This window comes from Carassius gibelio, chromosome A21 (assembly GCF_023724105.1).
Source record: "Carassius gibelio isolate Cgi1373 ecotype wild population from Czech Republic chromosome A21, carGib1.2-hapl.c, whole genome shotgun sequence".
Lineage (NCBI taxonomy): Eukaryota > Metazoa > Chordata > Actinopteri > Cypriniformes > Cyprinidae > Carassius > Carassius gibelio.
Window position 1 is genome coordinate 7,350,675 of NC_068391.1, and position 24,196 is coordinate 7,374,870.

Genomic DNA, 24,196 nt, shown 5'->3' on the forward strand with positions numbered 1-24,196 from the left:
AGTCAGAATAAGAAACAAAGGCTGTACAGTAATTATTTCCAGCTCTCCACAGAATGAACTCATATGGCCACGATGGATAGGAGATGCTTACCTGAAAGCCAGCATTGAGTCTGGGCATGGAGGCAGCTCTGCCGTGACCCTCCAGCACAGGATACCCACCCACATCAGAGTCATTCTCCATGTCTGTCATCTCAACTAGTTCCTACAACGTACGCAGAGCCAGACAAAACAACCACACAAATGGAACCATTGTGAAGAAGCAGCACACTTTAGCATACTTATGAAAAGAGTATTTATTAAGGAAACAATATACTTAAGTGCGAAATGAATATAATGTTGTTGCACACTAAATTGCATGTTATTTGGATCTAAAAGGAAATTAATTAAAAGTTTCAATTTATATTAAAAGCAGTTGTAGTGTACGTTTTTTTTGAAGTACACTACAGTGAAGTACACTACACCAGTAAATGAACTATACCGTTTAAGCACAATTCTTGAGTGAACAGTGAACAGTTTTTAGAATTGTTGTAAATTTCTGACACCTGTAACTTAAAATACAGGACTCACCTGAGATCTGTTTGTGTTTGTCACATCTTCCGATTGGCCCCGTTGGACAGGCCTTCTGTTCACTTCCTGTGCGAATTCCTGAGGTATACCTCCCGACGGAGACTTTTTCATGGCACTGCTCTGGTTTTGTCTGTGATATACATACAATTGAATTCAAAAAACAAAAAACCACACATTTTCAAATGGAAAAAGTGTAATACTAGAAGACCAGAATGGTTTAACACTCACACTGCATCCCCATTGGTCAGGTGAAAGGATGTGGGCGGGGCATCTGGCTGTGGTGTGGTATCTGATTGAGAAGAGGGCGGGGCTTTCAAAACTAGTGGCTCCTGATTGTGCAAGTGTGTGAGAGGAAGCATTGGTCTGAAGAGAATTCCAGCTTTACTCTGAGGACAAAACACCACAGTTTAAGAAGGACTATATTATCAAACATTAATAACTGTTTGATAATAAAATATGGCTTTATTCTATATCTACCAAAATATTCCTAATATTAATGATAATTCTGCAGATATAAGTTTTCTCAACCTGTGTGCCTGGCGCAGCCTGCTGCTGATGGAGTCTTTTGGCTCGGTTCTGCTTATAGTAGTCGAAAATCATCAGAGCAGCATAGACCTTCCCTACAGTCAGTTCATTATCTAAGAAAGAGAGTGAAATGCACTAGATATCAAATGGTCAGAAGTGTAGGGAGAAAACTGATGTCCACTAGGTGGCACCAAAAACTCACAAGCAAAACCAGGCTGAATCACTCAGGTGGAAATATCATTAATACTCTTTCCAAATGAAAACCCAAACTCTCATTAGAATTTAATTAAGATTCCATATAAATGTTAATTGCTTTCTAAAGAGAAATCAACATTACTTTAGCAAGAGTTTCTAAATGCAGGGCTTACGTTTATGAGGTGTCACCAGCAGGTCTACTGTTTTCGAAGACAAGTTACTCCAGATTTTATTTATTTCCCTCCTTAATTCAGCATCACATAGCTGCTGAGCCAGAACTCCTAGAAAAATGATAAGAAAGCAAGTCTGTGAGAAGCAATAACGTTAACAGAGTCTTTCATAATCTTACTGTAATTCTTGCCATTGTTAATATCCCCATGTGAGACTTTTTTTTTGTCAAGCTATAAATGGATGTTATCTTATTCTTTAATCATATTTTGCACCAAGTAAAAGGTTAAATAAAAGTCAAAGTCTTTGAGAAAGCATCATTCAATTAACGTTTTTAATGATGGTGGAGTGTTAAATGTGGCTGACAGAACAAGAGTAGTGACCTGTGAAAAGCAAAGCGCTGCTTGAGCTGATAGACAGCTAAAAGGAGCTTTTGATAAATGCCAGTGACTCACCCTGAGGGCTTCAAGCGGACACTCACCTGATGCCAGCTTAATCTCCAGGGCGGTCCGGATGAGAGCCATTAAAGTGGAGGTAAAATGAACCGTACGGTCTTCAGCTATAGGCATGTTCATCCTCACCAACCGCTGTGGAGTCATAGAAACACATAGTATGTGATTAATATCACACATGACTGCAGGATATGGAAATGACTATAACAAACGACAGGAGGAGTTTGCATGAGAGGAAAGAGAGAGTGTGTTTATACTTCATGCAGAGGATGGGTGATTTTTTGCTGCATTTCTCCAGTTAGCAGACAGTAAAGCTGTTTTCGTCACACTGAGAACAGTGTGAGTGTTAGCAATTATTGGAGGTTTACAGGTTTCTCAGTAAATGTGGTTACATGCACAATCTTACTGATTATGCTTAATAACCTGACAATGTACAATATTATGTAAACATCTTAAGAACTGATTTAAAAAAAAACTGTGCTATGACCATTGCTCCAATTTGCAATTAAACCCCTTTGATGGTGTTTTAATGGCCTTGTATTTTTAATTGGTTTGATTTTGGGATAAAAGATGGACTTTTTGGAAAATCAAACTTACTAAGTCCTTTATCCTTTGTCTTTGAGGTAACAATATTAAATGTTGCCAGTTTGCATGTGGGCAACTATGACTACTGTGCCATAGAGAATGCAAATGCATTAGTTGTAATGTGAGGCGCCGAGGGGCTGCACAAAGTCAGCCATGACCTTCAGAAAGGATGATGACCAGAGAACGAGAAAAGATAACATGCTGACCAACCAAAACCAAGAGCAATGAAAGCACCCACCACACAAACATGCCACGCAAGTTAAAGCCAGAGCAGATGCTTCACACATTAACACATGCAATGGTAATCAAAGAACAATTTAGGGGTTAAAAGAAAACAAATGCAAAATAAACAGAGAATGGATCTGTTTCTGTGGTGTAGAGCGTAACATCATGCACAGGGACAACACTCTGCCTTCATTAGAGTGCGTAGGCCAGCATAGACATGTTTCCACAACAGCAACCAATAAAAAAAAGGGAAAGGACGCTCCACTGAACACACATCTACAGCAAGCTTTCTTTCTTTCCTCCCTGTTGATTCAGTGCTCTGAACTCATGGGGAAGTGGGGGCTTGTTCTATTTAGAGCTCGCTGGAGAACGTCGCATCCTCAAGCCTTCACGCACACAGACTGTATGGCCTCGGAGAGTAGCTCAGCAGACAGACACGAACACGCGTCTCTTGAATGTTACCCATTCAGACAGTTGGAACAGGGTGTGTAAACTTATTGACTCTGAGGCAGCTCTCAAAGTGGCAGAATGGCCTGGGACTAACACAGGCAGCCTGGAGACGCTTGAGATTCAGTTGTGATATTTAGAGTCACTTTTTCCCCCATTCAGTACTTTACTTCCTTAGTTTCTTTTATACATTGCAAGACAACCATTTGTAGCACTGCGGTAAATGCATAAGGGAATTCAGTGCTGACTGTATTTATTCTACTGTCTACTTCTGTTGTTTCAAAATATATTGAGCTGCCAATGTAGACAGTATTTTAAGGGCGTGTTCAAGACAAACATTCTCTATCAGTTATTCTGCCTTCTAAGAAACTGTTTTTCTATTGCAACATTGGTGACCATAGACTGCCAGTTTAAATCTAAAGTTTTACCATCATCAGTAAGATCAAAAAGCACATACAAAAAGAGCACAACACAAAACATGAAAAAAACACTTCCACAATTAGAGCACTGACTGACAGCGACATCAGCCAATGAGAGGACAGAGGAAGAGCCGAGGAACAGTCAGGGGGATGGGATCTACCTTATAGGCGATTCGTGGAGGACATTTCTTTCCCAAACCTAGCGGAGGGGACATGTGGCGAAACATCTCGTACATATCGAGGTAGGATATGCGTCCACTTCACAGGGGTGACACGGAGAGTTCAAGAAAAGGAGGGGGAAGAGTAGTGGAGAACATGAAGTAAATGTGATGTGAATGGAAGAACAAAAAAAAGAAGAAAAAAAAACAGTTATCAAGGATTCTAAAGGAAGGTCAAGGGTATCCGATACCATCCCGTCTCACAAGGATGGATGGATCACGCCTGCTTTTAAAGATAGAGGCTGCCGGTGAATCAGGAATGAAGAACATGGCATGATGGGATTGGGCTGGAGGGGGACTGTAGTCTGGAGCTTCATGCTAGGACGCTCCACGGCTAACCAATCAGATACTCAGGAACAAAGCTAATATTTGGCCTAATTTTATGCACTGTATTAACAGAGCAAATAAAAGCTGCTCTAGTAGATCAATATTTACAATGAATGAACATATGGGATGAGTTTGGGATGTGGGATTTAGCATTTGGCTTTGTTTCCTGGATACCATGGTCACCCATATTAAAATTAGTAAGGGAAGAGGGGGAGGGGGAGTATAATCCAATCAGACATCAGCACTTTCAGGCATTTTATGGGGATTCTTTTTTTTACAGCACCGCCCCCCTAGAGGGAAGGTGTGTAGGTTCTCAAACCTTGTATGCCACCCTATTAGGGCACTTCTTTCCTAAGCCAAGGGGGGGTGAGATTATGCGCAACAAATTGTACATATCCATATAGTGTATCCTTCCACTGCAAAAAACAAGATATGGGTTAAAAAGACAGAGTTTAATTAATTGTTTCCACATTCCGTCAATATATGCATCTAAAGACTTCATGCTTATTGAGATAACTATGCTCAGCTGTGTTTTTTTCAAGTTAAAATGGATTACACAAACACAGAGCATAGGCTTCAAATCCGTTCTGCTCAAGATAGACTAAAAGTGGATGGCATGCAGAGGATAAGATTTGGATTCCTCAGCATTGACAGAGCTTGAGGATTTGATGTTAACCACGGTCACACAGTAAAATGGGATTCTTGTGACTTAAAGGCCTTGACTTAATCAGACACAGCGGTGGTGGCGTAGCCTCTTAAGCTGGCGTCTTTCAACCATTAGTCTCGAGCTGTCACATTTTTTAAAAGTGGCACAACTGCCAGAGACACCGTGGAGGAGTGATACGCACCAGGCGGCAGGGTCGTACTCAGCCCAGACACGGATGAACTCGTCGAGGTGATGAGGCCCGAGAATAGAAGCGTCACGTGTCAGGTACTCAAAGTTATCCATGATGACGGCGACGAACAGATTCAGCATCTGATTGTTGTAGGATAGAGGAAGAATTATGAAAAACAGGAGAATAAATTAGAATTATGTAAAATATCATAGTAGTTTGTGTGTGTGTGTGGTGTCTTGTTGACTAGACTCAAAGGATGTTTGCACTCATTAAAGCTGCTGCACTCTGTGTGATTTTATGTTTTGTGTACTATTAAATTAGTGCAAATACATTACTGGTCTCTTTATTCGATCATAAATACAGCAAAACAGTAATGTGAATTATTATTACAAATTAAAAAGCCTTTTTCTTTTTAATCCACTTTAAAAAGTAATTTATTTCTGTGATGGCAATGCTACATTTTCTAACATGCCGGCTTGTTGCTTAAATAATATTTCTAATATCACAGGTTTTATGGATGCTGATGAATAGAATGTCGAAAAGAACAGCATTTATGTCATATTTAATCAAATGACAAGTTCCAAAAATGACAAGAAGGCACCCCAAAACCTTAACTAGAGCATTTCATTAAAAAAAGCCATAAAACAGCTTTGTGTAAGGAACAGAGCAAATTGTCATTATTTGTTGAAAATCACACTGTGGTCACCATTCACTTTCACTGTACTCAAAAGAGCAGCTTGGACATTCTGCTATAAATAGTTCTTGTGTTCCATGGAAGAAAGTCATAAAGGTCTGAAACCACATGAGTTGGGAGAGAAAATTATGAGTGTTCATTTTTGAGTGTGTGTCTGTTTGAATTTGAGATTTGTTCCACTAACCAGGAAGGAACAAAGGAAGATGAAAGAGACAAAGTAGAAGTAAGCGAAATCACTGCCGCACTCTTTTCCAGTAGTGCCAGAGTCATGGTCACATGGCCTGTCGCTCAGACAAGACAGCATAATTTCATGCCAAGCCTCTCCTGTAGCACTCCTTTAACAGCAAAAATAAATCAGAAACTTTGAAATCGCATTTTTTTTTTTTGTAAGATATTTTAAGAATACTGAACAGAGATCAAACAATGGCTTTACCTGAACAACAACATGAGCGCCTGAAAAAAAGTTTGGAAGTTATTGTGAATGTTGATAGCCGAGTCCTCGGACAGCATTATGTTTCCAAACACCTGACACAGAGAAAATAAATCACATCAGCAGTCTAATTTTGGATACATTACAGACAATGCAAGCATTTTTGGTGGAGATAGGCTGAAAATTACATAGTGCAATGTGTGCACTTTCCTATTGAGGCCGCATGAAAAAACCTGAAGGGACTGTCAATAATTCAGACTGCCTCCAGGGTATGTTAGAGTAAGCATCTGCAGTATTAACAAGGCCACATACACATTTTCCATAAAATGTGACTCATGCTTATGAATTTCATAACTATGTCAGACACACACACAAACATACTGACTCGAATCTAGAGCTGCAATACACTAACAGAGAGTAAAACAAATCGCAATAATCTGTCAGCCACACACATTACAGAAACACATCCAGTGGCCATGGATGGACACAATCTTTTAAAATGGCATCTACAAAAGTGTACAATAATAAAAGTAATACATCTATACACATTTCTGCTGTTAATAATAATAACATATTAAACCCAGTGCTTAAAATACACTTTCTTATTCCTGAAATAACTGACCTGTCTGTAAGTTTGTAAAAAACATTCTGTGCCAAGTTATGTCCACTCGTCTTTTCGTGCTCATGTAAAGGCATTGAACTTTGTAACTTGCACAATGTATGCAAGGATAACATAGAGGGAATATTTACACCCACAGGGAATATGATGGTAACATATAACCCGAAGTGAACTAACCTAATAGAAAAATTGCCATTTAGATGACTTTATAACTCAAATATGTAAGAAAGTATTAGTCTTCACTTCTGTTCAAACGTTTCAAAACAGTAATCCTGTGAAATGTTAGATCTAAAAATAACTGTTTTCTATTTCGATATATTTAACATTTCATTTGTTCCTGTACTGCTTCACATTTTTATAGAAACAATGATATATTTTTTCTAAATTCTTCTATAGAAAAGATAAATAGAAATCTTCTGTAACATTATAAATGCCTTTGAAGCCACTTCAGATCATCTTATTATGCCCTAGTTGAATAAAAGTTCATTAAAAAAAATATTAATTAAAAACAAATAATAAATAAAAAAGTCTTATTGACTCCAAACTTTTAGAACAGTAGCTTAATTGCACTAACAGACAAATTACCTTTTCTTGTCACATGTTTTTTTTATAATGTAATGTAATGTATAATGTATTTCCTACAGAATGAAGGAGGATTCTAATCAACAGCATGCCACATTAAATAAAGCTTAACTTGAACCATGACTGTATATATCCAAATCTTATTATAAATTACTAGAAAGATGGCAAAAACTGGTTCGAAATTATGTTTTACGCTGAATGATGAAGCAAATGTAGAGTTCGCGGTAGGAGTTCCAAGTGTACAGTTGATTACATGGCTCACTGATGATGTTGTTTCCCAAGTCTTACAGGATACAATTAGCATTGATTTACAATGCAGTCTTAATCTACTAGATGGCAGACGCCATCATTTCCAACACAATCTGGGAGATTGCCTGTTTGCCTTAAGTGAGCAATCAAACTTAAAGATGAGATCCGTCCGTAAGACTGGAACAATGGCTTCTTTTTCATAAAGACTATGGAGCTTTCAGATGGAAAAACACCACCTGCCCATGTAAAACAGCCTGTGCTTTTTACACAGATGACTGTGGTCATTCTCAATGAGTCCAAGATCAATAATCTATCACGTTAAAGCTGTAAACGTTAAGTGAGATGATTGTAGCAGCTGTGGTGATGAGATCACAGATGGAAAGGTTGCTTGAAGGGTGACATTTATGAGAGAGCAACAGAGGCTTTTAAAGCTCTCGAAATCTCACCTGCATCCCAATGATGGCGTATATGAAGAAGAGCATAGCGATGAGGAGACACACATACGGCAGAGCCTGAGGACAAAACACAGTTATTTTACAGACAAACAATTATCTAGAACTGCTGACAATTACTGTTGTTATCTAAGCTGTCCAGGAAAGGCCAACGGTCAAGTTCTGACCTTAAAGGACTGAACGAAGGTCCAGAGCAAGATACGAATGGTGTAGCCCTGCCGGAGGAGTTTAATGAGACGAGCAGCCCGGAAGAGTCTCAGGAAACTCAGATTAATCCTCTTATCCTGGATACAAGAAGAAAGAGAGATCAGAGATGCATCACTGGAACTGTTTTTAAACCCGAGACAAGGACACATTCTCAGTAAGTCAGTGTCTGCAATGGCCTCTGTTAGATCTGTTAAATTTATTGATAAGGTATTAAAACTATTTAGTCTCATGCAGGATAGTCTGGTAATGATGCATGAACAGTCTTGCAGGAACATGCTTTTAAAAATAAATAAACAAATTAGTTAGGGACGGGCAGTATGACCACAGTGTAAAATATTATATCACAGCAGGGTTATTACTGGTAACGAAAACTGAAACCATAAAAAACAATTACTTGATATAAAACTAATATTTCAATTAACATTAAAATATTACTAAACATATTCTTAGTTAATATTCCAACGCAAAGTTTCTTATTGACACTAGCCGAAATACTAAAATAACTAAAAAAAGCTAAATAAAACTAGTGGTGGGCATAGATTATTTTTTATAATCTAAATTAATCTCACTGTAATCTTGGAATTAATCTAGATTAATCTAGATTAAAATGGCTAATTTGAATTCTGCCGAAGGCATTCAGAATATATGTTACCCAATTAAAATAATGACTAAAAGTAACGTTAAGTCTTTGAGAACGGGTTTCTCAAGACAGTTGGTGCATTAGACCAGGGGCTCATCTCCTATTTCCAAAATATGGCATTATTTTACGGCGTTATTTCCCTGTCAAAAGTTGAGAGCGCATTATTGTAGCGCAAAAGTACATTAATATAATGCACGAGCGCGAACCTCTCAGCTCTCAGATAAACGTTGCTCTTGTAAGAAAATTCTTACAAGAGCAACGTTTATCTGAGAGCTGAGAGATTCGCACTCGCGCATTATATTAATGTACATTCGTGCTACAATAATGCGCTCTCGACATAAGTGAAAGTCATCATAGCTCGCCTAGTATAGACCCAGCTCCCAACACAACTTTGATAATCGATTAACGGTGATATTATTTTTTTCGCCCCGATAAGAGTCTCACGTTAACGCAGCACGTTAACGCCGATAACGGCCCACCACTAAATAAAACTAATGACAAAAACACACATAAAACTATTAAAACGTAACTTCAGTATTATACTAATTAATTAACAAAAATGTATATATCTATACAAATTCTACAATACTTCACAAGTTATAGAAAAAATTATGTATGGGTACTTGACACAAAACACAAACCAATGAAAGATTATTCATAACAGCTGACTTGAGAAACAAAGACCCAAGTTAAAAACAAAACTTCACAGTATATGGCCCATATACATACCACCCATCCCTAGTCTTTCAATACTGGAAAAGGGGGAAAAGATTGGGAAAGTCTGTTCGTCGCTGTGAATAGATCTTACAAACCAAAAACAACAACAAAAAGAAAACTTCACATCTTTAAATGGTGCTGGAATAATCAAAGTCTGATGTCAGCAGGTATAAAGGTGAGAATTCCAGATGTTTGACAGGAGGAGAGGCTTGGACAGAGACAGGCAGTGCAGGAGCGATGAAGCCACTTACCATCTGCGCAGTCCGTTGGGGGAAAGGAAGGGGGACAGGTGCCAACAGAGATTTAGCATGGAAATAAGAGTCACAGTGAAATCATTAGGCAGAGGCCGTAGTCCGTCTCTGACACACAGAGACGCAGCTGTCAACACTCATTGGTGGAGATGATTTGGTCTTATAAACAGGTTAAATGATAAAGGGCTGAACCAAATTCATTTAAAATCATTTAGAGCAAAGGTTTCATTGAGCCAATCAACTAAATGTGCTTTGAAAGTGAAAGTTTTTAATTAATGATGTATTATATTTACATATGCATGCAGTGCTATGTAGAGTATTATATATATAAATAAAACTTTGTTTTATGAAAATTTCTTAGTTTTTCCATACAACTCTGTCGAACTGTCCCCTTGATTTTAACTACCGGTAAAACTAAAAGAAGTAAATCTGCAACACACATCCGACACAAAAAAATAAACGCTGAAAGCTCACAAAGAGACAAAGTTACTGTAAGTTTTTAGAGGTTCTTATCTGAAACCACTGCAGTAAGTCAGTTATATTATTTCAAATCTGAGATTTTGAAATTGAGAAATTGAGATTTAAAAGGATTTTATTTAAATACCTTTGAATTTTTATTGTCAAACGCTTTGATGTGTCTCTTTGATGACTCACCTTCATCTCAGTAACCAGGATGTCACTGATGCTCCCCAGGACAGTAATAAAATCAAACATATTCCATGCCTCCTTCAGGTAGTTCTGCACACATTGAGAAAAATATAAAACCAGCTATTAACATCAAATTCCACCATAAACATCTTAAACCGTTTCAAATCATTGCTGCAATACATTGCTACAATAACTGCTACAATAGTTTTTTTTATTGAGTACCATTATTATTATTATTTAATATTTTAAAAGCTCAGAAACATGCTTCTTTCAAATTAGTTCAAAATGAGTCAGTTATGAGGTTTAATTTCAGTTATGATGTTGCATTAGAAGGCAGGTGCTGTACATTTTTTAAAAGAGCTTCTCAGCCGAGCTGCATTTTCTGAATAAATTAATTATAATTACCCCAATTTAATGCCACCCTTAATCCTTAGAGAAATCTTTTGCCATTTTTACATTTCGAAGTATGGACCATTTTTAATTGTGAAGACACAAGTCCGTTTTAAAATCTTTTACTATTCTAGTGAGGACAATGTTGCTCTTACAAATACAAAGACTCATACACACAAACACAGGCAGCCTGAAATGCAGACTTTGGCGAGTGGTGTAACAGATCTTTCATGGCAGGACCGTCCGTCAGGTGTCCTAGCCTTGGGTTCATATCTCTCCTGAATGGAGCAAAGATTAGTCAACTGCTGCTAGACATGGATCCCAGATGGAACAACACAAGTGAGACCCATTCATCAACTCAGAACAGGTGGAGGTAAAGGCAAGCGTAACGCACCAGAAAAGCTTCTTAATAAATGACCCTCATAAATGGAAATGGAGCTTGAGATGAGACCTTCTGCTGCAGGTCAGACAAGCCAGCACCAAAATGAGATTTATGATGCAGCGACCATGTCTATATATATATATATATATATATATATATATATATATATATATATATATATATATATGTATATATATGCAATAAGAAAAAGAACTAGAAAAACAAACACTGATAGATGTTACCCTCCTCCAGTAAACCACACATCATGAAAAATGTTCTAATAGTTTAAAAATGATGAAATGCATTGATGATAGCATACTGGAAGACCATAAATGTCACCTGGTAAAGCTTGAAAAGACTGGAGTGCAGTGTTAATTTGTTTTGCTGTACATAGTAGTGTTATACATAGACACAATACCTAGTTTAGTATCAAACACTGACTGTAATGATAAAAGATAAGTAATATAAGACTCTGCACTCTCACCAGTGGGCCGAAGGCGATGACCTTGAGAATGCACTCCAGCGTGAAGAGAGCTGTGAAGATGATGTTCAGCCACTTCAACATGTCTTCATACTGTGTAGGAGCACCATGGAACTACAGAGGAAGAAAAAACTGAGTATGTCTGCACTCACTCAAATATTCAAAAGATCTGTAAAATAGGCTTTCAGGAGTGCAAATTAGAAATGACTTATTCATAACTGACTATTCACACATCATCATGCAATAATCAGCATTGCTGAACCTCAATCTCTGTGTTGGACCCTTTCACTTTGATTCTGTGAATGTTTAAGATTCTTCATGGAACCATAAAATTTTGAGAACCTGTATTTTTTTTTTAAGTGTGTAAAGTCATAAGAGATAAATGTCTAGAGGGTACTTCCTGTTGGCAGTTTACCAAATGGACAACTGACAGATGAACTGAACTAGATGGTTCTAAAAGGAACAAAGTATTATGCTATATAACTGGATGCACAGACTTAATCTAAAATCCCCCTTTTTGTAAAAATTTCTTTTAATTTAGAAAAATTGATGTATGACTGCCATGCCACAAGCAGCAATGGAGAAAGAAAAGTATCATATATAAATGTCTAATAGTAAATTTTCAACATTTTCTGCAAATGACAGCTGTAACCTTCATCATGAGAACCACTGTGTTGATGGCGATCATGCTCAGGATGGAGTACTCAAATGGAGTGGACACCACAAACTTCCATATCTTGTACTGGTAAGACTGCTTGTCTTGCGGCATGTAGCGAGTCAGAGGTTTGGCGTTGATGGCAAAGTCGATACAAGCTCGCTGTAGATGACATCAAAGCACACTTATTTCAACATAAAGTCCTCAACAAAATGTAGAAGTGAATGTCTACAAGCATATAACTATTCATCACCCATAACATTCCATGTTTGATTAACAGAACAGCATTGGTATTACCAGAGCTCTCGAAACCAAACTAATGAATGACTGAACGAATGAGTGCTAGAAGACAAACAGAGTTATAGCAGTTTAATATTTAAACACAGACTAATATATCCTCTGAGAGATGATATAATAGAGACAAATACAGAGAACTCAGAAAAAGAGAGAAACAAGGAAAACATATGCTAAAATGGTACTTAAATATTTGTACCGTTTTCTAATTTAAGTTAATATATTGCATACGGTAATTACAACTAGCACTGCCTGCTAGAAACCATCTTAAACCAGCATAAGGTGGTTTGATGGTCTCCCAGCCTGGATAGACTGGTCAGTTAGCTGGTTTTAGAGAAGTTTTGGGCACTTAAGTTAATCAGACAAGAAAACCAGCTGGGTAGAATCTATGCCTATGTAGAGCACTTCAAATCAATAATTTAGGAGGTTCAGTCATGGTTTAGATAACAATGTAGCTTAAAAGGTTTTAGAACAAAGTCTGAGAGCTGAAAGAGTCCTGTCTGACTGGTCTTGTAGTCCCTCCCGGGGTTTAAATCTGTGCTTGTGTGTGTGAGCATGTGTTTGCGAAAAGAGTTTAGAGTCCAGAAAGTGAAGCTGTAGACCGACAGGTGCGTTGGCCTCACACAGGTAAGAGGAATTCTCTTAAGAGTGCTTCTCTTACAGACATCTCACAACTGTCCATGCATGTATGAAACAAGACTTGTATTAGTATACACTGAAACTGCATTTTAAGCAACAGTGACTGGTGCCTACAGTTTGCCATCACCCTATCTACTCGCCTGCTAATCGTAGATTTTAACTGACTATTTACGCCTCCGACTGTCCCGTCCTACCTCGTTCTTTTCCAAGCTGCAATCTGACATGGCTTTATCTCCCTGCTCCTGGAATGTGATGATGATCAAAGCCACAAAGATGTTGACAAAGAAGAAAGGGAATACGATGAAGTAGACCACGTAGAAGATGGAGGTTTCCATGCGGTAACCCGGACTGGGACCCTGGTCTTCATATGTGGCATCAACAGAGTGTTTCAGCACTCTAGAGAACCACAAGGAGGATGAGAATAAGATCGTCAAGATACATTTTTCTTATTTTAACCCTTTGATGCACAGTGAACAGACCTTTAAAAGACATTTTAAGGATAATAAGGTGTGATGTTACATCCAAAACTACAAAGGGTTTCCTCGACAACATATACAAAAGATGGTAAATGAAATTTTAATTAAAAAAAAACAATAATAATAAAAACATTTTTAATGATTAAATTAACGTTTTAAAGTAAAACTTTTTTTTTTTTTTTTAAAGAACTAATGATTTAGAAATTAAGATAATTTTTTCTCCTCTTCTGTGATGTATATCTGAAGGAAACGGCTTCTCGGATGAGAAAACAAAACAGGACAGAACTTGATTTTGTCTTTCAGGCAGTGGTTTTTAATAAATAATGAGAAAAGATTAAATAAGGGTCAATATTTTATAATAAACAGTGTTGCATTGTGTAAAAAATGACATTGTATAAAAAAAAAAAATAAAGTTTAATTTCACAATGATTTTTTCCCTTTAACTAACTTAACAGCACAATACATATTTAGTTTCTGTCAGTTTCCTCTTTAACTGTTGAATGTTATCCCTTTTTGTTTCTTTTCTAACTGACACTCTCTATAAAAAGCCATTAAGTAAAAAAAACTCATTTGGGAGAGCGATTGATATCAAGCGCAAGGTTGGGGGTTCGATTCACCGGGAACACATGATAGATAAAAATGTATTGCCTGAATGCACTGTAAGTCGCTTTGGATAAAAGCGTCTGCTAAATGCATAAATTTAATTTAATTTAATTTAAGTACAAAAGTAAAACATTTTCACAAAGAAGAACAGACCAAAAGCATCATCTTAAAACCGCAGAGAGGGAAGAAAGTGTTTATATGCAGTGGTTAAGATTGCATCCTTGTCCATGAAAAACTCAAGCAGGAACCATACACAGTTCTTGAGTGTTAAAGAGGGTTTTAATTTAAATATGAAAAACTCTTTTTTTTTCTTAACCAAATATGTTTTTTTTATGAAAATCTGGAGTTAAAAGTAAGTAAAATATGGAGTTAAAAGTAAACAGAGTGGAGATGAACATAGATCACACCAGAGAGAATTAAGCATGAAGAGAAACTTAATCAGAACAGACAGAGCAAAAGGAGAAAGAGATCAGAGTAAGAAAACCAACATGTTTTTAACATGTCTCTGTAAGATCACAGTGTGAGTGCGTGTGTGTGTGTGTGGACTCACGTTGGCCAGCCCTCTCCTGTGGAGACAGTGAACAGGGTCAGAAAGGCCCACAAGACGTTATCATAATGGAAATCATATTTTTTCCACTCGCGTGGCTGTGTCATGGCCACTCCATCACTGCCGTACTCCAGGAACTGACCCCTGAGTACAAACACATCAAAATCGAACTTATTATTATTTACTTCCTTTTACTTCCTGCATTGATTCCTTCTTTTTTCCTTCCCACTTCCTCTTTTTTTCTCTTGTTTCTTTACTTCCTTCTGCCCCTTTTCTCTTCCCTTACCTTCTTTCTTTGCTCTTCTTTTCCATTTCTTTCCTTTCATCCTTCCTTCCTTCCATCCAGACCATCTTCTCTTTCCTTTTCACCTATTGACTTTCCTACCTGCCTGCCCTCCTTCACTCTTCCTTTCCTTTCCATGTTTAGTCTTTTCCTCTCTCTGCCTTCCTACCATACTTCTTTCTTTTTCTCTCTGTCCATTATTTCTCTTCCATCCCACCCACCCTGCCTCCCTCATGCAGAATATATCCCGACAGACAGCTGTACCTGCAGTCCTTCTCCAGGGCTTTGGACTCATCGGTGCAGTGAAAGAACTTCCCCTTGAAGAGCTGCACAGCAATAACCGCAAAGATGAACATGAAGAGGACGTAAACGATGAGGATGTTGAGCACGTTCTTCAGAGAGTTCACCACGCAGTCAAACACGGACTGGGGACACACAAACAGCACAAATCAGATCTCCTGCAAACATCTTCTGGAGTGGACGGCCTCCCTAACACAAGCCGACCATAATGCACAGCTTCATTAAATCCATCTGTGTATAATGTGTTGTCGTGTGTTAATATCACAATGCCCTTGTGAAAGCATTGTAGGCTGTGTCAGAGTCTAAATTGATTACTGCTCCCCTTGTCTACATGACTGCACTTAGGCTAATGATAAAACAGGAGTGGGGGGATATATAAATCTTCTCACTTTTCTGTCATTTCTGCTCATTTAACGTCCTCAGGGTATCATTATTAGCACTGAGCAGTATATTTTCAGCATTAATGCTAATAAGATCTATGTAGGTAGGATAAATGTTTCTGTGGCCCTATGATGCTTTATCTATGCATTAGTATTGTAACTAAGCTAAACTGCAGTTTTATTTATTAATATATTATTTGCTCTAATGCCACCGGTGATGAATCATTAGCCAAACGAATAAATGATGATGTGAAATATAAGTTTGGATGTATAATTTAGCCATGTAATGAGATAACGGAGAGTGTTTCGGAAAGGATTTGTTTGTGTGCCTAAGTGTGTGATTTGATTAGACAGAAAGATGCAGCAAGGCTGTTAATGTGGAGGTCTACACAAAGGGCATCATTCCTGTTTGTAAAACGTCCACGCAAGCACCACATAATGTACCTAGGTAATAGAGGTGCCAACCGTCCTTTATTAGCCGGGATATCCCGTATATTGAGCCTAATTGATTTTTCTATCGGTTCTAAGAATTATAATCTTTCACTTTGTTTTATCAGATCATGTTATTTTACAACTAAAACCCTCTAATTGCACTTGCATGCTCTCAGAGGAGTAAGTTAAGAGCTAAGCAGGCTAAGAACCAGACAGTAGGACATTACCTTCAGTTTAGGCAAACGTTTAATGGTCTTCAAAGGTCTGAGGACTCGAAGGACCCTTAGGGACTTGATAGTGTTGATGTCCTTGCCTTTAGTTCCTCTGTAAGGAAAAAGCAATGACTAAGTGACATTTCAAACATGATTGGGATCACACATTTGAACACACATCAGATGCATTTTGATGTCATCTGCCAGCACATGCACAAAGCCTGAACACAATTCAATTACATTTTAATGAAGTAATCACTTCCTCCAGCCCGTCATGTAATTCAGAATTACATTAGCTAGAGGTTATTTTGTTAGTGGAGAGCATGCCTTCAAGGGGAGGTTATTCTACAGAAACAAACCTACCTCTGAGATTGATGATAAATATCATTTAAACATTGAATATTTCTGTAAAATAACATTCATTCAGTAGAAAAAGATACAAAGAGACAATCCATACAGCAGGGATGGTCTCTTTGTAAAAACCACAGTTGGCCAAGTCATATTCTGATGATGAGAATTCAATTTTTTTAATTACTGCTCTTGCAAAACTCGTCACTATGTTGCTAAGGTGTTGGGGGTGGTTGCCAGGGTGTTATGATCTGGTTGCAAGTTGGTTGTTTGCTTACTGGCCCAAGCTAAAAGCCTCAAATCTTAAGTATGAACATGAATGTGATGCCTGGCTTAGAAGGAAACACTAATAAAGTGAACTGAACAGAAATTAAATAATTTTAAAGTTTTAATAATCAATGCCGCTTTGTTGTTCGCGTTCCATACAGTTTAACTTTATTTTCAGGATTGACTTGAAGTTAAATGAAGTCACTGAAGATAGTCGACATCAATGTTTTCTGAATGTTTCAGCTGCTCTAAGACAGGTTTACAATGAATGGCATTTGAAATTACACAGCTCAACAGAATGGAACTCATCTGAAAAGATAAGAAAAGGCTATTTTAAAACTCTTTTACTCTAAACTTCTTCAGACATGTTGATGAACAAGAACAACTTCCATTACAACCTTGTTTAATCCAAAAAAAAGTGGTCCTTTCTGACCGGTGAGATATTTCCTTGACAGCTGAAATAGGTTGTCAAGCTTTACGAAATTATTTTTTTGTGTCTGTGTGTCATAAAGAAACATTCATCATTCAAAATACTAAATTTCAAATACCCGCTATGGCAAATAAGCCTAGAGAAAGAAAAAGAGAAAAAGCCAGGTTTAGGGAGTAATAGCTTAGCTCTGTGATTTGTCTGCTTACTTTTTCTCTATCGCACTGGCATGCAATGTCCATGCAATGTCTGTAAGTCTCACACACACCCCAGGGGTGCATGTTGATCTCTGCCCAATGAGACACTCAACTATACTCCCATAGATTTCAGAGGACCATCTGTCTCCATGCACCCACCACACAGGTTCAGTGCTGAAGTAGTTCTGCCTAATGTTTGTGACAGGGTAAAGCCACCTGATGCACCCTGATACAAAGGTCAATTGCAAATCTAGGTCAAATTGCAGCCCAAAATTAAATTATATAAAATCCTAAGACACTGGGCCCTATTATACACCCGGCGCAATGCTATGCAAGGCACAGCGCAAGTGTGTTTGCTAGTTTCAGTCCGGCGCCATTGTTGTTTAATTAGCAAATGCATTTGCGCTCATTTTTGCGCCCATGGACGTGCTGTTCTTAAAAATAGGTGTATTCAAGCGCGTTGCTGGAGCAATGCCTACATGTTACAATGGTAGTCATCGCATGTATCAGAATTAGGCTATCTATTTGCTCGCACATGAGCAGCTCCGTTTCATCTCGGAGTCTTTGCGCTTGCCAAATTCTGCCGTTTAAATAGCAAATCCGTCATGGCACGAGCGCAGCTGGCTCTTAAAGGGAATGGAAGATTCTCATTAAAAGAATAGGGACATCCCGTTTAGACCATGCACTCGGGCGCGCCAACCATTTTTCCTTCGTTAAAATAGCAAAAGTGGATTTGGACACGCCCTGAGTACACCTGCACGTGCGCTTTAAACTTTGCGTTTAGATCGTTAAAATAGGGCCCATTGTATTTAGGATAATTAAGCAAATATTTTATTATTATATATATATATATATATATATATATATATATATATATATATATATATATATATAAAATGCAAAAATATATTTACTATATATGAAGGATATGCAGGATCAAAATCTTTTTTTTATTTTATGGTTAATGACTAACAACTGAGCTTTTGTTTGACTGAGCATTAGGGGTGGCTGTCCTCTGGATACAGTAGGAGTAGTAGTTTCTATAAGCCCCTTCAAAGGTCAGAGGTCAAGTCATGGTTAAAAGTAGGTCTATCCTTTTCTACAAAGGCTGACAGATAGGAAGAGTCGAGGGGTTGTGAGTTTGGAGTGGTCCGCGGGGAGGTTGGGGGATAAAGTTTGTTTTCATACAATATAGACTGTCCCCACCTGGTCACGCTTTGTTGTGATCTGACGAGGGAAACCGATGAAAAACCATGCACATATGCACAAACATAGAAACACACACATAATAAGCTGCATCACAGACATAGAATAAGCAGTAAATACAGATTAAATGAGATCAGAATAGAAGAGAGCTGTCAGTGAGCGGAAACACTGTGGCACAGCAAAGAAAGATTAAAAAGCATCAAAGCAACTCCAGCGCACAATAAATCATTATAATAATCAAAGACATGATGCTGTGAGGAATAATTAGTTACTGTTTGTTTGTAACATCTCTGCAAGATAAATCACATTTAGCAGTAAATATAGAGACGTCGCAACATGGAACTGTGATAAAAATCACAAAAGTGAAAAGGTTACATATTGGCAAATGTCACACACACACACACACACACACACTAAAAGAAAGTACATGCATGAAGGTTCATGCAAGTCCTTGTGATAGATGCTGATTGTGTACAGCAAGTAAAATATATTAGATTTTTGTTATGAAATAAAAAAATAACATTTTAAAACAAAAGATGTTTTTCTTAGTAGACAGTTGGTAATGTATGTCTTTTATCTTACATCAGCCAGTGTTATTTTGTCTTTCTTACAATTGCATTTAAAATATGTATTATTTGGGGCTTCTTTATGGAATCAGATTAAAATAACAAACAATTGGCAAGTTTAGTTAGTTGATGAAGTGTATTGAGTTTAAGAATTAATGCCCAATCGTGGTCTACAGAAGTGCAGTTTCACAAATCTTGAATATGATGCACTGGTCTGGCGATTCCTTATCCACACATACACACACTTATACTCAGGCAGATACACAGGAAGCAGGTAATACCAAATGCGTACCCCATGAAGCTCCTGAAAGTAATGCAAGCAAGAGGGAAGGACAGGGCAGATAAAGAAAGTGAGAGAGAGACAGAGAAAGAAAGAGAAAGATGGAAAGATGGAGAGAGAAAAAAACTAAATGAGAGACATTAAAGCCCACAGGACAAAAGCTTGCTATCCACTACTCAGCACAGGAGAAAGAGGAAGATTACAACACAGTTAAAGTGAGACAAACACAAGAGAATCAGAAAGAGCAGAACACGGTATGAGATTCATTTATAATCAATATACAACAGTGCACTAATACCAGAGCCGACACCACCCTAAGTACTCCTTTCTTTAACTACAGACATTTTCATGTACTAGGCATTGTTTTTTATTAAAGGGGTCATATGATGCTGCTAAAAAGAACATTATTTGGTGTTTATGCTGTTTAACCCCTTAACTGTCACTCATATTTTTGAAAATTGTCTTTGTAGTGCACGATCCAAACTTAAATTTTTATAATTCATGAATGAAAATATTTTGTAACATGGTATTGATGTACCATTTACATGGAAATGCAATGTCTGATTTTAAAATGGGTTTTAAAGGATGAATTTTGAGATTTTAAGTTTTCAGTCGATATATAACTTCTGATGATTTCTAATATGTGATAGAGAAAAAGGCAACAAAGAAGTCTTCTTTTTTAAACTAAGGTCAAAATTCCTGTTATAATTTAGATTTTTGAGGGTGCACTCTTGTCATAAATTAATCGATTACTTTTCCTACATAATTTTTAGCAAAAAACACTGGTAAAATATATATTTGGGAGTCTTAGACCTTTCCAACGATATATAGTTTGTCAAGATTAGATTTGATTTAATTAAACACAGAGTGGACGGGGTAAAAGAAAAAAACACACATTATTTTCCACATAATGTACATTATTGTTTCTCCTGTATGCCTCGCCTTCTGAAACGCTTACATTTTTACAAGGCTCATCGGTCTGAAAAGTGAGGTGTGCTCTGATTGGCCAGTTATCCAGTGCGTTGTGATTGACCGAATACCTCAAGCATGTGACAGAAAAGTTACGCCCTTTAACATTTTGTGATGCACTGTCCGGCTGGAGCAACGAGACATAAACATAAAAACCATTATAAATGTGATATAAACATGATTTCTAGTTGTTTCCTCTTTTGGAAGGCCAAACCAAGTAGTTTCGCTTCCTCAACGAAACAGCATTACACACCGCGGCTTTGAGTGAGAGGAGGCCGGCTTGAGAGAGCAGAGGTGGGCCAGCTTGAAACAGCGCGATCAGCGGATTCGACGAAGGAGTGAGCGGGGGTTGCGGCAACCACATGTGACGACCCCGGGCTGGACTCCCCTTCATCCACGGTGTAAGCCAATTCAGCAATCCACAGTGCAAAGTTGATGTATTTCCTCAGCGACCAGCACGGATCCGCTCTAGGCATGACGAAGCAGATATCGTCCCCTTTTGGAAGGCCAAACAAAGTAGTTTCGCTTTCACAGTGAAACACACAGCGTCTATTCGACATGGCGGCGGCACCAACAACAATACCACAACGAGAATAAAAGTACGGCTTCTTTCTTAGCATGAACATCTGGGTGGCGTTATGCAAATCTTCCCACATAGTGATGTAGAGATGTGGGGTTGTGTTAGAACGAGCCATTTTAGGGGTGTGTGAACGAGTCTTATTCTTCCATTTCAGAAACACTGCCAAGCTACGAAACATGTTACCTGTTTCTGATGCATTTGAGACTTTGCAACTTTACAGATCTTCTTCATGTACCAAGAAGTTTGTAACACTCCGAACAGAAAGGAAAAATGTAAAATCGCATTATATGACCCCTTTAAAACAAATTCTTTTTTTTTTTAAATCTTGGTTTTACACTTGTTCAGTATATATATATATATAAACAGAGTCTTAGCTGAACAAATAAATGCGTAGATATGCTATAGTGCCACCATCAGAAGAACAGGTGCCAGCTGGAGCTGATGGACAGTTTCTGCACTACTCACACAGAAAGCTGAGCAGTTTTCTATCACCTCTTTTTCAGCTATTTTAAAGCACCCCAGGGTCCTTCTGTCAACCGCAGAGGTGGAGAAAGACAGCTGAGCATCTGAACATGACAACTAAGAGGATTCAGCCACACTCAAACTAGACCTTGCATTTATTACACAAAACACACAGCCTGTCAAACCTTGGAAATTGTATCCACCGGGCTTCATAAAATACATGATGTTGGCCGTTGCATGTGTGAAACTAACCACTGTGATGATATGGTGGTTGTTATGGGTATGCTCTATGGTTGCTAAGTGTTCTGTGTGGTTGTTAGCATGTTGCTACACCAATGCTAGAGGGTTGTGGGTGGTTGCAAGGGCATCGCTATAAAGGACTCTACAATATTCTGGTCTCTCAATATGGCTCAGGTCCCTACCTTAAAGGAACAGTTCACACAAAAATGAAACTTTGCTGAAAATTTGCACAACCTCAGGCCATCCAAGATGTAGCTCGTTTCTTCATCAGAAAAGATTTGAAATAACTGAAGCATCACATCACTTGTCCGCCAATGAATCTTCTGCAGTGAATGGGTGCCTTCAGAATGAAAGTTCAAACAGTTTATAAAAACAATTATTTGGCTTCTGGCCAAAATACCAGTCCATAATCCATAATAATGTTGTCCTTTCACATCAAAATCCATAGACATATTTGTTAAGATCTGTTTTGAACTTTTGTTAACTGTTATTTACATTTTGCATATTTCTCTCCTGATTCAGACAAATTGACTTTTTCAACTGGAGAAAGAAACATTATGGACAGTGGACTTGATTTGTTTTGCTGGAAATAATGGTTTCAAGTTAAACGAATCTTGTTCGGACACATGCCGGCACCCATTCACTGTAGAGGATCCATTGATGAGAAAGTGATGCAATGTTGCATTTCCCCAAATCTGTTCTGATGAAGAAACAGACTCATCTACATAATAAGGACTTGAGGGTGAGTAAAGTGAACAATTTATGTAATGTGAGTCTATGTTATTTATACGTGAGTGGATTTTATTGTTAAATTGATTCAACTACAAGAGGAAATCACTGCTAATTACCATGGGTGGGTCATGAACAATAAGAATTAAAGCAAACTGCTGGGAAATGCAACTGTCTGGCTCAGCTCCTGTGGGAAATACTAAACCCACCCGAATCATTAGCAGAAGTGTGCACGCTATGCACAATACTATTATGAGCTAAAAAAAAACAGATGCGCATTAAACCGATCAGTTCCAAAGACCAAACTATACACAGATGCCACACTTCCCCTCATCACAGAGCTCCATCTCACACCAGATACTAAACAGCAGACAGTCACATCCTGTTTCCGTCATTTTCGACTGAATGCTCTCTTGCTGGATTTGAACTGACAGCCTGCTCTTGTGACCGCTGTGTCTGCTCCACTCTGACAGAATCACAAAAACAGCCACTCACGAGCAGGCGAAGGCCACCAGAGCACCGGTGACTACAATGAAGTCCAGTATGTTCCACGGATCCCTGAAGTAAGACCCAGGATGCAACAGCAACCCAAGATCAATCATCTAGAAGAGAAAAGACAAAAAAAGGGTGAACATCTATTCATCAGAAATGCATTAAATTAAACAAAAGCGAGAGTAAAGACATTTGTAATGTTACAAAAGATATTAAAAATTCAAAGAATCCTAAAAACAATGTATCTTAGTTTCAACAAAAATGTAAAATGAAAAATGCAGCACAACTGTTTTCAACATCACTTATACGTTTTTAAAGAAATGTTTCTTAAGCACCAAATGACACATCATTTCTGAAGGATCATGTGACACTGAAGACTGTTATTAAATTGTAATAATATTTCACAATATTACAGCTTTTACTGTATTTTTGATCAAACAAATGGAGCCTTGGCGATGATAACATACTTCTTTCAAAACACAATAAAAAAATCATGGAAGCCCTACATTTTTGAAGGGTAGTGTGAATACATTTTTTTTAATAATTTGTAAAAAAAAAAAAAAAAAAAAAAAAAAAAATGTTTTTTAAATCAATAACATTTAATACTGCAAGTAAAATAAAAATAAAAGATAAAAAGGCATTTGTATTTACCTTTATAACCATCTCAAATGTGAACACACCAGTGAAGACGTAATCTAGGTATTTCAGCACCTGAGGAAACCACAAGAAATAAGGAATTAGAAATAAGCAGTTATTTTCTTTATATTTTCTTTATAACTCCCACGGACCATTTGAGCAAAGGAAAGTGGATGATGCCATAAATAAAATAAAAATTTCAGAATAAACCAGTGTTTGTCCCCACTGCAGCTATGATTCAGTGAGTACTTCAATAATCTCCCAAACAGA

At 37.7% G+C, this 24,196-nt stretch overlaps 1 protein-coding gene across 1 annotated transcript in view; it reads right to left on the reverse strand.

Annotated features, from left to right (window-relative positions):
* Window positions 1-24,196, reverse strand: part of LOC127941611 (probable voltage-dependent N-type calcium channel subunit alpha-1B) — a 91,000-nt gene that overhangs the window by 6,759 nt on the left and 60,045 nt on the right. Inside the window, exons 24-44 of the mRNA XM_052536890.1 lie at window positions 23,942-24,001; window positions 23,294-23,400; window positions 16,543-16,639; window positions 15,468-15,628; window positions 14,924-15,064; window positions 13,489-13,690; window positions 12,359-12,523; window positions 11,710-11,820; window positions 10,460-10,543; window positions 8,158-8,274; window positions 7,985-8,050; window positions 6,092-6,183; window positions 5,843-5,993; window positions 4,977-5,104; window positions 3,745-3,841; window positions 1,937-2,042; window positions 1,461-1,568; window positions 1,096-1,205; window positions 796-953; window positions 568-697; window positions 92-202 (exon numbers count right to left, since the gene is read on the reverse strand). Of these exons, the coding sequence (XP_052392850.1) occupies window positions 92-202; window positions 568-697; window positions 796-953; window positions 1,096-1,205; window positions 1,461-1,568; window positions 1,937-2,042; window positions 3,745-3,841; window positions 4,977-5,104; window positions 5,843-5,993; window positions 6,092-6,183; window positions 7,985-8,050; window positions 8,158-8,274; window positions 10,460-10,543; window positions 11,710-11,820; window positions 12,359-12,523; window positions 13,489-13,690; window positions 14,924-15,064; window positions 15,468-15,628; window positions 16,543-16,639; window positions 23,294-23,400; window positions 23,942-24,001 (2,502 nt within the window). The remainder of the gene's footprint in view (window positions 1-91; window positions 203-567; window positions 698-795; window positions 954-1,095; window positions 1,206-1,460; window positions 1,569-1,936; window positions 2,043-3,744; window positions 3,842-4,976; window positions 5,105-5,842; window positions 5,994-6,091; window positions 6,184-7,984; window positions 8,051-8,157; window positions 8,275-10,459; window positions 10,544-11,709; window positions 11,821-12,358; window positions 12,524-13,488; window positions 13,691-14,923; window positions 15,065-15,467; window positions 15,629-16,542; window positions 16,640-23,293; window positions 23,401-23,941; window positions 24,002-24,196) is intronic.